Genomic DNA, 14011 nt, shown 5'->3' on the forward strand with positions numbered 1-14011 from the left:
TAATGTTCAAATACACACACAAAATTTAAGGGTCTCAAGGACCCACACTGTGGTCTCTAAGTACCATTTCCCAATAAATGCAATGAGGGCTTGGAGAAATGTTGATTTCATGTCTAGGGGAGGGAAAGTACAAGATGAGCCCAGAACATCTTATTATACCAAAAAGCAAGGAAACTATCAAACACTAACACGCTGGTCAAAAAGACCTAGAAGCCAATGCAAAGAGGCTCGCACTGGCATATAAGCACCAGTAAAAATAAATAATCACTGCAACAGATTAAAACATACCAATCATGTTTTTAAAAACTCACTTGTTTATTATTTATAATGGGATAAAAGAAGACAACCTTATGGGTCACTTTTGAATTAAATACGTGCACATATTTTTATATTTCCCCAAACCCACTAAACAAGACTAAAGCATTTTTTTGAGGTCTAAAACCACAAAGACAAAAACAGAAAGAGGAGACAAGAGCAATGAAGTCTGGGCACTGGAGGCATATGGATGAGTTAGGATTTCCTAATCTAGCAAGCCCTGAAGAGCCGAATCCTAAGCCAAAATGGGACAAGCTGAGAAGCAATCACACTTATGCTGTCAAACTCCCAACTAAAATGCTCTTGAATAAGCAGCACTGGTTACCTTTGGAAGGGAGGATGAAAATGGATCTAAAAATAGGAAAACTGTTTGAAACTCTGTTTAAGAAGCAGCTGGATCCCTAATTCCTCTCCCCAGCACTGCAGAGATGACGAATGTCCCTGCCCCCTGGCAAAAGATTGGAACTTGATTCTGCAAAGAGGGTAAAAGAAAGGCCCTCTGACCTGGAGGACACTGGGTGCACCTGTGGCAGAGGCTCGTGCTCAGAGAGAGAATAAGTGAATGTATCCATGCACACGTGTTTTAACACCAGGGCGCCCATTCATCTCCCCACCCTGGCTCCCACAACACTGGCAACCAGCCCTTTATGCTCTCAGGAGGACAGACGTTCCTTTTTCAAAGAATCTGGTCACCCAAGAGGAAGGATCTAAAAGTGTTGACATTAAAAATTGTCAAATGGCCCAGCCAGTCCACCCTCCTGAGAAGCCACAGGTAATAAACTCCACTACAAGCTGAAAGCTTCAACCAGCTTTTTGATGGCCCTCCTTAAATAGCTCACAATGAACCCACCAGACATCTGAGGAGCAAATGCATGTGAGAAAAGCAAGACCTAAACTAACAAATAAGGAAAATGACTTTTAAAAGACTGTTTCAATAACCCCCAGGAGATAAGACATTGCACGTGTGAATGAAACCAATCCTTGAAATTAAACACAGAGCAGGGCAAGAACAAAAGGGCCCTTAGGAATTTAAGCATATGAAGACACTCCTCTTTTAGACAGGGGTGGGTGCTGGTTCAGCCACTGGGTTAGACTAAGCCCTCCCCATCCCCGGGTGCTCCCTCTGCCTGCACTCTGCCGGCCCGCCAGTCCCCATCCTGCCCTGTGGTCCCCGCCTAGCTCTGCACTCACACAGTCTATATTCTCCGTCATGTTCAGAATGATGTAGTTCTTCCCAGCCAGGTTGCTCCAGTCTTTGCAGATCACCTGCGCAGTAAACCAAAAAGAAGGGTGACAATTACAAAGGCATTAAGAAAAGCATCCAGAGAAAGTGCGGATGGAAACCCTTTGAGCAGCTGGATGGTGAAGGCCAGGTGCAGGTTAGTGACAGCTAGGTGAGAGTTGACAGCCTCTGCAAGATGGCATGCCCAGGCTCCAGCCCCAGATGTCTCCAGGGACTGCACAGAGGATATCTTCAAGTACAGGCAGGAGAGGCCTGACAGGGCTTGCCCCAGCTACTGGCCTTCAGTGGCAACCCTGCAGGGGTTTCTTGTTCTGTAGGCTGAACGAAAACAGAACTGCAGGCCAGATACACAGGCTGGCAATTTGGGACTCCTTTCCCACATGTGAGCACTGACCTGGGCATATGCTGGGCAGGGGTGAGCAGGAGAGTAGGTGGCGACTGCACTAGGGGAGCAGGTATGGAGATGGGGGCGGGGGCACAGGTCAGGCAGTTGGAAGGCCACAGGTGGCAGCAGCAGCACTGAATGAGGCCATGCAGGCCAGGGGAACGGAGCTCTAACAAGAGCCCATGCAGGGCTACGAGGTGTGCGCCGCAAAAGTTCTGCTGGGGCTCTACATGCTATACTGGGGACACCCATCTCAGCCTGGCAGCCCCTCCCATCCACACTGTGCAGCCAGGGGACCACCAGGGTCCTTAGAGAGAGAGACAGTCACATGGTCTTCATGTGCCCTCACTTTACCTGAGTAGAATCCCAGGGTATTCTGGACTGGGCTTCCACAGCCTGTCCTTCCTGGGGCTGATGGCTATGGTCTTCTCGTCCCAAGGTAGCAGAGGAAGGTGTCAGTTCCACGTCTCGGGGGGCCAGGGGGAAAGAGGCTGAGGCTCCAGGGTAAAGGGGGTCTTCATCTGGTGTCTCAGCCCCGCTGGGAGCTTCTGTCTGAGGGAATGATGCCAAGGACGGCACTTCCCCTTGCTTGCCAGCCAACCCCACTGCTCCCACAGTGGCCTCCTCACTTGCCTCCTGAGGAGCCTCAAAGTCTACCCCATGCCCTTCCACTGGCAGCACTGTGCCCCCTGCCTCCTGGCTGACAAAGTCCTGACCCCCTGGGGTCACTGTACTTGGGGTGACTGCGGGTGGTGACAGGCTGGGCTCCATGCTGCTCCCCACCTCCACATCCAAAGAGGCCTGGTCCCCAGATTCTTCATGCCTGTATTTGGCAGCCCCTGACATCTCACTGCTGCTGGTGGGAGGAAAGCTGTGGACCTGAATTTGGGATGCTTCTTGGGATCCGTTCACAGGCAGCAGCTCCTCTTCGTCCTCTTCTTCTTCCTTCTCTACCTCCCCCTTCTCCCTTTCCTCCTCCTCCTCCTCCTCTTCCTCCTCCTCTTCCTCCTCTCCAGGAGCCATATGCCAGGGTGGCTCCACCAGGTTCATCTTGGGCAAAGGGGAGGGCAGACTTGGCACCTCTTGACCCTGGCTGGTATCTTCTATTGGACCCGCCTTCTCAGTCAAGTCTGGAAAGACGTAGTCTAAGAATAGAGACAGAAACCTCATTCACTAGTTTCATCATCCATCATTGATTTGTTCAGTATTCACTGAACAGATGATATAAAGGAACCGTGAGACCCACAGGGAGATGGTGGGGAGTCAGACTACCAAGCCTACTCGAAAGGAATGAGAAATAAGGCTGGGTGGTGGGAATCTGGGAGGCAGACTGTGGGGGAGATGAGGGCCAAGCTAGTCCTTATTTCCTTCATGATGATTATGACACAAATCTGCCACTAAAATTCTGTGAACACAAGAATGTATAAAAGTAGAAAGAAAGTTTGTATGATTGCACCCCTCAGAGACAGCCCTTGATGACAGTCCATGACAAGAAGTTAACATCTCTATAGTTCTTATAATGCATTTATGTTTCCTCCTCTGGGGATTTCTCCAAGAAGATCCCAGACAACCCATTAGAAAAGGTTCCTTTTATCTCTTTTCCAATGGGTTGTAATGGGAGGCCTCTTGGTAAAACCATCAAATGAGGTCTAAGAACCCTCTGATCACAGGAACAGAAGAGACACAGAGATCATGACCTTTAGCCCCTGGATGGGAAATAAAAAAGATGTCAGGAGAGCTCAAGAGAGACTACTGGCTGAGCCCAGAACTGACACGGTCACTGTTGGTAGTGACAGGAGGAATTTTACCCTCCCTGCCATTCCTAGGAACCATATCTTGAAGTGTGGAACTTAGGAGGCCTCCTGGACAGCAGGACTTGTTCTGGCTTTTCACTGAAGCCTAGGCCTCTTCAGAGTAATGACATAGCAAAGTCATGGGCCAGTTCTCTTAGAGATTTATTCAAAACACCAGAAGCTATTTCTAGCAAGAAATTTTATTGGTTGCCATCTTGTTGCAAAACAAATATCAAAGACTGTTTTAAAGCACTCTTCAGACATGAGAGAGGTGGTTCAAGGTGGTGAACTGAGCCTCCTCCTCCAAAATTTCCATCAAATGGTAGAATGGCTTTTCAACTGTCAAAGTTTTAAAGGTTTAGATATATTTTGGGAATGTAGAAAGCAGATGACATCACAGGAACAAATAATCCCTCAGCCAAGACAAACACCAGGAGAGACAGTGGAAAAGGGGCTCCCTTTCTAACAGAATCAAGGAGAGAGAATAACTATGGGAGCAAAAGGACACAAAACATAGAAAATTCAGAAAATGGAAGACAGGGGCACCTGGGTGGCTCTGTGGTTGAGCATCTGGCTTTGGCTCAGATCATGATCATGTGTTCCTGGGATCAAGTCTCACATCAGGCTCCCTGTGGGGAGCCTGGTTCTCTCTCTGCCTGTATCTCTGCCCCTTTCTCTGTGTCTCTCATGAATAAATAAATAAAGTTTAAAAATAAAAAAAGAAAAGAAAATGGAAGATAATCTTTAAATTCCAGTTAGTATCTCAGAGAGACCGAAAGATACTGCATCCCTAAAATAAAAAAAGGCTAATAAGAGAATCAAATAATCTCTAAAAAAGAAAAAGTCTGTAGAAACTGAAATGAAATTGTCAAAATATAAAAATTCAATAGAACATCTGGAAGAAAAAAGTCAAGGAAAAATCTTTAGAGCAAAAGTAAAAGGACAAGAGAGAAAAGTTAAAAGAAACAGATGACCAGTGCAAGAGGTCTAATATCTAATATGATTTATAAAAAGATAAGAACCCTTAAAATGGAAAGGATAAAGAGCCAAAGAAGAAAATTTCCCACACCTGGCAGCAGGAATCTTCACATTGAAAGGGCATATACTTGAGGTGAATGATAAAAGGCTTACATCTAGCTTCATTCTCATGACATTTCAGAATTCGTTTTTATTATTATTTTAGATTATTTATTTATTTATTCATGAGAGACAGAGAGAGAGAGAGAGAGAGAGAGAGAGAGAAAGAGAGAGGCAGAGACACAGGCAGAGGGAGAAGCAGGCTCCATGTAGGAAACCTGATGCAGGACTCAATCCTAGGACCTCAGAATCACACCCTGGGCCAAAGGCAGGTGCTAAACCACTGAGCCACCCAGGAATCCCCATATTTCAGAATTCTAAGGAGCAAGAGGAGATCCTAAAAGCTCTCAGAAAAAGAACAGGTTAACCTATAAAGTTACAATAAAGAGATTATCAAATTATCACCAAGTTTCTAATTCATAACACTAGACTGCAGAAAGGAAACTGAAAATGCATTCAAAATGCTAAGGGAAGTGTATTTTGAACCTGGTATTTTATACCCAACTAAACTATCATTCAAGTATGATTATAAAACAGACGTTTTCATATATTCAAAGAAAGGTCTTTCAATCCACTGATTCTGAGAAAGGTATTTAAGGAAGTTCCCCCAAGAAATCCAAAAAAGACACAGGAATCAAGAAACCTGAGAGGAAGTCATGAAAATAAATCTCTTGAGAGAAGCTGTGCAGTGGGTCTATGAAATAAGCATTCAAATGGATCCATACAACTCTGAGAATTATTACCAAAGGAAAAATTAACTTCTTATGAGAAAAAGTATAATTTTTAGCTGATTGATCTTAGTGATAATTGAAAGCACACTATACTATTTAGACAAATAATTAGAATACTCTACTCACTGTACTTTTGTTAGAAGTAGAAGTAACTGGTAACTAGTAGAAGAAACTGGTAACTTAACATCTTCCACTCCTCATCCCCTGTACATACTCCACAGGGAAGCTTACCTATTCACTACACAAAGCAGACAGTCATGGTGTTTAGGAGAGAGGTGTGCTCATGGAGCAGAGACCACAGAATACTGAAGAGACCTACACCAGCCTCTAATACTGAGCAATCTAGTATCATCTTTATAAAAATGAAAGAATGATCAGGACTCACAGGACATTAGAGGAAACCCAGGCTCATAGAGAAACATGAAAGGGAGAAAGCAAAGCAACTCTCCTCTGAGAGAAGTTAATCTGGTAAACAAGGAGAACTTAGAAAAATCTGTTCTGAACACCTCCAGAGAGACTCGAGGAAATTATACCCATAAAACAAGTATATAAAATAATAAAAATATTTTACTTCAATATATATATAAAAATAAATACAATGCATAAAAACATAATTGAAATGGCCACTTGGCAGGAAGATGGTATAACAGCATGTCACACGGGCAGCCCAGGTGGCTCAGCAGTTTAGTGCTGCCTTCAGCCCAGGGTGTGATCCTGGAGACCCAGGATTGAGACCCACATCAGGCTCCCTGCATGGAGCCTGCTTTTCCCTCTCCCTGTGTTTCTGCCTCTCTCTCTCTCTCTCTCTCTCTCTCTGTGTCCCTCATGAATAAGTAAATAAAATCTTTAAAAAAAAATAGCATGCCACATGGATGCCAGGGCAATGAACATATACAATCCCTCAGAATCATGAGATTTTATGGTTAGAAGATTGCCCTAATGGCAATGTGCAAGAATTTGATGAGAGAGGGGATGAATGAAAGCAGAGAAAAGAGCTAGGGGCTTGCTGCAATGTTCCAGGAGAGATGAACACAGGTGATGACATTGGGAATGACGAGAGAACAGGTTCAAGAAATGACCCCAAGGTAGACTTGATAACCTGTGTGCTGGCTGACTGACAGGCAGAAGAGGGCACTCTGGCTGGCTGTGCGGTAGCTATACCTTTAGCAGAAATGGTCAAGTCTAGAGGCAAAGTGCACTGGAAACCCTCAAGAAGTACTTGAATTAGCCAATACATTCAGTACAGCCTGGAATGTGACAGGAATGTGGTGGATGGTGTGCACTTCAGCAGAATCCCACTGAGGTAGGGGAGTTCCTAAGAGGGCAAGCTAACTAAATAATCCCTCTACTCAAAATAATAATAATAATAATAATAATAATAATAATAATAATAATAATAATCCCTCTATTCAATTAGATGCTGACTTTCCAAAAGTTGATCCCTCTATCCCTCCAGAGACAGACAGCCTGGCTTCCCACAGAATACTCTCAACTAAGCTGGACAATAAAGGGGTCATGCTGTGGGTGATGGGCTCTGTAGCCAGAAGACTTAGCCACCAATTTACTAGTCTAAGTGATGGTCAGTCCCTGGATTTCTCTGGGCTTCAGTTTTCCAAATGACAAATGGATGCCTGTATGTATGAGTTCTAAGGCTCTAAGCACTCATACCCTGTGCTTTGGAGATAGTTTCAACAAACGTGCCTTACACATGAGTGGCGTTAAAAACAACAACTCCTCTACTGTCCTAAATGAGAATAATACAGGATTTCCAGGACTACTGACTCTGATTGCCAACCAAGGTGATATTCTTCATTCCTATGTTCCCGGCAGCTAAGACAGTATCTGCCTGGCCCAGTGCAGAAAAGAGTGGCAAGTTTGAGTAGTTTGCCATAATTGTAACCATGTTGATTTCCTAAAATATGTTTTTTAAATTTATTTATGAGAGACACAAAGAGAGAGAGGCAGAGACACAGGCAGAAGGAGAAGCAGGCTCCATGCAGGGAGCCTGACGTGGGACCCAATCCCAGGTCTCCAGGATCAGGCCCTGGGCTGAAGACGGCACTAAACCACTGAGCCACCCGGGCTGCCTGCACGTTAATTTCCTGATGGTCATTGTACATGATTCCGTAAGAGACCGTCCCTGTTCTTCAGTATACACTGAAGTATGTAGAAGTAATAAAGGGGCACTGCATCTGCAGTCTAACCCGTCAAACAGTTTAGAAAGAATTGTACATCTATAAGTCCATACACATATTTGGTAAAATGTTAACACAGGGGTAATCTGAGTGAAGGGTGTATGGGAATTATTCTTGAAAATCTTCTGTAAATTTGAAATTATTTTTGAAATAAGGAATTACAGAAAGAGCGAGAGAGAGAGAACCACTTATCTACTGGCTAATGAACATGCTAGAGCCACCAGAAGAGAAGTGAAACATGGCAAGGGACAGGGCAGGCCACCCTGGACTAGGAACTTCTGAAGGCTCCAGGAGGAAGAAACATAGAAGTGAATAACTTGGTGGACAGGTAAGAACGTGCTTTTCCCATTCAGGTGTCCAAGGAAAGAAGACCAAGCTTCTGGAGATTTGCGACACTGGCCTGGGAGAAGTGGGAGAAGTCATTTTGGAGAGGGGATAAGAGAGTGAACTATAATGGAGGAGGAAAAGAGAAGCAGGGGGATGGAGCAGGAAAACAACAGAGACGCAGGAGAGGATGGCGCCACAGGGGGTGAGGCACATGGGCCAAGCAAGGCAGGTGGCTGCCCCAGTGCAGTGACAGCAGGATGTCCTGAGCCCTGCCCACTGCTGTCACTGAGAGCTGTGACTCCACATAGGGAGAGCCTGTGCTGCTTAGTGCCCTAGGCTTTGCTTCCTATCCCATCTGCTTCAGCATTTGGAGTCAGAACAGGAGGGTCCCACCAACCCCAGAACCCGTCTGGGATGAAGGCATACCTGCAGAGCACTCCCCACACACCCCACACCTGGACACAACTGTGAACAGAGATACCTAGGAGACACATTCAAGATAGCAGGAAAGGCAGTTAAAGCCTGCCCCCTGTCCCCAGAAGGGTAGCGACACCTGGGGCACTGAGGAGACATGAAAGGTCCCCAACAGCTCAGACCCTCCAGAGTGGGCTCCAGCTTGGCCTCAAAGCCTGGAAGTTCAGGGAGTGGCTATGCTGCAAGTGCACACAGGAGACAGCTCAGTCCGCTGGCTGTTGGTGAGACAGCAGAGGCGTGCCTGGGACCTTGGCCAACCACTGGCCCCCTGCCTGCCTCCTTAGCCTCCCTCCCTGAACACAGGGTGCCAGCTCTGTGAAGTCGCAGTACCCCCTGGTGGCTTTAACTGGTAACTACATCATCCCTCGAGCCCGAGGGAAATCAGGACTCCAAAGACAAAGCCTTCCTTTTTACAGATGAGGAATAAAAAGCTCACAGAGGGGAGGACACTTGCTCTAAATTGTGGAACTACATTTATCACAGCTGTAAAGTCGTAAAACCCAGGCTTGTGGGAGGTTAAAGCCAGTCTTTCAAGACACACCTGCTCAGTTAGACCAACGCCCAGACTTGGCTTCAGACGCTGGGAGGAGCAAACTGACAGCAGTAGCATCATCTCTCCTGCTCCATCTGACCTGCAGGCATAGCCCATCTCTTGAAAGCTAGGGTTGAACCACCAGACAATTGACAGGTTCAGCTCACGGTTCAGCTAAGGGCTCACGGTTCAGCTTCAGAGTTCTGCAGCCAGGGGCCAGAATGCTGGCTGACTCGCCTCTAGACGTGCCCACCACCCCTCTGGGATGCCGAGGCTTGGGTGAAATGACATAATGCATTCAAATCCCCTCGCCCAGAAGGCATGCTCTCTTATCCCTGAGCCCATCTCTTCAAGTCACACTGCTGTCTTATACTCCACACAACCCAGTTCACTGTGGGTGTATCTGCAGGCAGGTGCTCCTGCAATGGGCCTCCGAGGACCAAGGGGTTCTAGCACGAAAAGGGACCTGGTGGGTCATCTGGAGCAGGTGATGGCTAAGTCAGGTGAGATGGGCTGCCACCGTCTTCAAGAATATGCCTCCTTAGGCATTTCTATGTTCAAGGCTTTTTTTTCCCTCCCCAAATTCCTTAAACCCCCTTTGCCGTGGTTCCTTTACAACTTAAGCCCATTTCTGTTTTATCTGCTAAGTGAGGAACTTCTGGGAAGCAGCTCCCTCTGGATAAAAACCTACGTATTTTCTCAGTTGCTCCAATTTAGCCTCCTTTGCCTGGGGCTCAACAACTGAGATTATCCCTCATTCTCAACACTTCCCCTCATCATTCTTCTCTTGTGCAAACTCTGGACCTGCCACAGTTTTAAGAATGGTTACAAAAATAGCAGAGTAGGTACACAACAAATACTGCTGAGTGAACTGCTGAAAAGTGAACAAGATTCACGAGCTAGAAGCTAGCTGATGTGAGCTGTCAGGTAAGGCTTCTTGACTCATGCAAGCTCAGTCTCAATTTAACACAGCACTCACACTGCACTCTGCCTGCTGGACCTAACCTGGCAGCGTGGAGGCAGCAGGAGGCCACTTTTATGAAGGTCCAGACTCCTGGACAACTTGGATTCTTTAGGCTTTTCCTTTTTCTTTTAAGCACACTTTGGGGGTTGTCTTTTGTTCCCTAAATAGATCGTGTTGCATTTTTTCTTTCCTATGTTTCATTGGTTTTGTCAGTCTCTTTCCTCAGCTCATCAAGGTCACACTAGAACTTCATTGCTACCTTCCAGGATAGCCATAATCTCATGGATGATTCTTGGCATCAGCTGAAATAGTAATGAACTGACTCGCCTGCTTAAGACATGAAATTAAGACGGGCACCAAGCCTGTGGCCTTGAAAGATCACTTTAAATGTCCCTTTTGGTTACTGTCAAATCACAGAAAATTTGTCCCCTGAGTGCAATACTCAAGCCAGTTATTCAACCAAGTACTAACATAAAAACACTAACAAAATATACAATAGACTCATAAAATGGAGGTTCAAGGGAAGAAGCTTTTAGTATAATTAAAATGACTTTTTAATGATCAACCTCAGTAGTCATCAAAGCAATGTAAATTAAACAAGATGATAAAGTTTTGGGGCTGCCAACTTGACAATATATGAATATATTTAAAATAATACCAACTATTGGGTGAGTGCAGGAAACAGGCACTCAATCTGCTACTGATGGCAATGGAAATCAGGCCACATTGGGGGGTGGGAAGATAATAAGAATGAAAAGGTTTAAAAACAAACATTCTGAACCTGTCATTCCACTCCTAGAAATGCACCCTAAAGAAACAATTAGGATGTTCATAATGATTCAGTTTCAAGGATTCCCATCATGGCACAGTTCACATAACAAAAGACTGGAAGGCATCCAGTGCTTCAGCAGTGGTGGCCTGGCCATCTTAGGATGCTGTTCCCACTTAAAACTGAGGGCAGAGAGCTCTGTTGACTGGCTTGAAAAGATGCTGGTAAGTGAAACAACAAGACCTGCCATTTTTTATAAAAGCATATTTTATGTATTCCCATATGGGAAAAATTTCCAGAAAGATATATGCCAAAATTTTAACATTCGCCAATTCTGGGTGATGGCATTAGGAGTGGTTTTTATTTGCTTCTTTTCTGTATTATCTAATTTTCACAGAATGATATTTACTACTAGAGTAAAACAAAAATACAGGGATTTTTTTCTTGTTGGCATCTAGGTGCAAGTGCTCCTGTCAGCTAGCCACCTTCTTAGCTAACATGCCTGATATGTGTACAGAGAACCAGAAGGTCAAGTCATTCAACAGCAGGTACAATCCCAATGTACAGAAACCATTTCCAAGTCCCAGCAGATAGCAACTTTGATGATCTTGTTTCTGCAAAATTCATCACAGCCAATAGTAATTAAAATGGTCTAATGAAGGGGATCCCTGGGTGGCGCAGCGGTTTGGCGCCTGCCTTTGGCCCAGGGCGCGATCCTGGAGACCCAGGATCAAGTCCCACATCGGGCTCCCGGTGCATGGAGCCTGCTTCTCCCTCTGCCTGTGTCTCTGCCTCTCTCTCTCTCTCTCTCTGTGAGTATCATAAATAAAAAAATTAAAAAATAAAAAATAAATAAAATGGTCTAATGAATTATTTCATATGGAGTGGTAGCAGGTCTTAAAGTGGAAATCTCAAATTTGAGATTTAGCTCTGCTACTTATGACCTGTGTAGTTTATTTATTTATTTATTTATTTATTTATTTGACCTGTGTAATGTAGTGTCACTTTTAAACCTCTCTGGGCCAATTTCCTTAGGTATAAAACAGTGATACCGAGGATACCTGCTTTTACGGATTTCATTAGGTTGCTGTAAGGTTAAAGAAAAATATATGAAAATGATTTATAGCACTCATGAATGTTCCTTTATGTCCAACCATCACTTGGCATGTACTCACTTCCCTCCCCTTGGTCCAGGAGTGTTGGGCCCTACCCCTGGCTTCCAGGAGTACTCAAAAACCAGTCTGGGCCAGAGAACCCCATCCCTCTGGCCTCAGGATTGGGTCAGAGATGGGTTCATGACCCAGGGCAGACTAATGAGCCTCCATTCTGAGACTTTTCCAGAAGTGTGAGGAAGCAGAGTTCTCCCTCTGCTGGGGCTGCTAAGTGAAAGGAGAGAACACTGGAATGACTGGGGCCCACTGAGCCACCACACAGGGACAACATGTCTGAAAATGAAACTAGCCAGTGAAGGCAAGCCACAATGAAGCAAGGCAGGTTCTGACATTTCGTTTCAACACCTAGATAACACCTGCCTGGGTTCCGCAGTTATTGAGCCAATAAACACCCCTTTTTCACACAGGCCTGTGAGTCTGAGTTCGGTTTCTAGAACTTGTCAACCCCGAAGAGTTACCGCTTTTCTTGTAGAACACTAATTAGCTTGTTCACTAGGAAAATTAAAATTGCATGCAGAGAATTTTATTAAGGATACTGGAGAATGAAAGGGGTGGAGGTTGACAGGAGAGACAGCCTTGGGATAAGTGGGTAACCCGGAAAACTGTTCTTAATCATTAACAATCCTGCCTGAATTAGTTGATCAGGTCTAGAGTTGGCTTGATGCTAGCTGGTGGAGGGGCGATCTACATCACATTTCTTTCTCCCTACTTTGCTGAGACCACTCTTTTCACCTGAAATGTTAGGAAACCATAATATTTTAAAGCTGGAGAAGGCTTCAATTTATCATTCCTCACTTACAGATGAGAAACTAAAGCCAAGATTAGACAAGGAACCCACTCAAGGTCACACCGCTCGTCACTGGCCAAGTAGAAATGCCAGTGGCTGTGTTAGCCATAGGACCACAGGATCGTTGCTATGAGAGAAGGAAGGCTCTAGCTTGGGCTCTTCTAGGTTCAACAAACTAGCAATGAGATGTATAGCAAGGTATTAGTGACAACGAAACACACAGGCTTCCTCTTTAACACACGCCATCCATATGCCCCCACAGCAGGCTGCTATGCCCAGGTGCTCACGAGCTGCTGATTCCACATTCAGCTCCGCCACACGCAAGCTGTGCAGCCTTGGGCAATGCAATTACCTTCTCTGGGCCTGGGTTTCACCATTTGTGAGGCAGTGACAATTCCTGCCTGTGGACCCCAAAGAGTGGTTGTGAAGTTCAAATGAGCTAATCAAAGAGAAAATTCTATGGGAAAAATGGTGATAATTACTATGTAAAATATAAGACATAACTGTTAGTCTCTACTAAAATCGTTAAGCTGAGAGGCAACCTAATAAAAAGAGTCAAAGCTATGGAGTCTGAAAACTTGGGTTTGATTCTTGGTTATACTTAGCAGCTGGCCTGTTATGCAATCTCCTGGAACCTCAGTTTGTTCACTGGTCAAATGGGAGTAACAATATATACTTGTTAGTGTTGAGGTTAAATGAGATAATATGCCGTAACACCTAACATGGCGTCTGGCACATGCTAGGTGTTCATATATAGGTTGATATCATAATTACTAGTAGAGTAATGGATCTGAGATTGGGCTTGTCCACAGCATGGCTTTCTGTAGTCATTGCTCCTGCTGCATGGATATATCCAGGTCCCCACGGGCTGGGTTAAGACAGCACTTAGCATGGTCACTCTGACCTGTGGATAGTCTCCTCATCCAGGCAGGCCCTTTGAAGTTTCCTTGGGTCTCCTCTAATCTAAGGAGCAAACCCCAAGAGGCAATGCCTTCCTTCCTTCCAAAGAACTCCTAGATGGGAGCCTCTGACTTCTATGGTCAGGAATAGAAGAGGGCAGAGGGGATTAGCACACACTGTCCTCTCTGGGCTGCCTCCCCATACAAATCAACCTCACACCTGGGATACTTTCTGGCTCTGTTATGGCCTACCACCATATTATCAAGGTACTGTGAGGATGCAGAAGCAGGAATGGCTAGTTTCATTTCAGGGCCACTGCTAGCTCACAGAGATGCCCCTCTGAACTG

The 14011-nt window shown here is 45.2% G+C and overlaps 1 protein-coding gene across 1 annotated transcript in view; it reads right to left on the reverse strand.

Moving 5' to 3' along the window:
* PODXL2 (podocalyxin like 2) overlaps positions 1-14011 on the reverse strand; it is a 37017-nt gene that overhangs the window by 12050 nt on the left and 10956 nt on the right. The window contains exons 3-4 of the mRNA XM_041762282.1: positions 2298-3088; positions 1507-1581 (exon numbers count right to left, since the gene is read on the reverse strand). Of these exons, the coding sequence (XP_041618216.1) occupies positions 1507-1581; positions 2298-3088 (866 nt within the window). The remainder of the gene's footprint in view (positions 1-1506; positions 1582-2297; positions 3089-14011) is intronic.

This window comes from Vulpes lagopus, chromosome 7 (assembly GCF_018345385.1).
Source record: "Vulpes lagopus strain Blue_001 chromosome 7, ASM1834538v1, whole genome shotgun sequence".
Lineage (NCBI taxonomy): Eukaryota > Metazoa > Chordata > Mammalia > Carnivora > Canidae > Vulpes > Vulpes lagopus.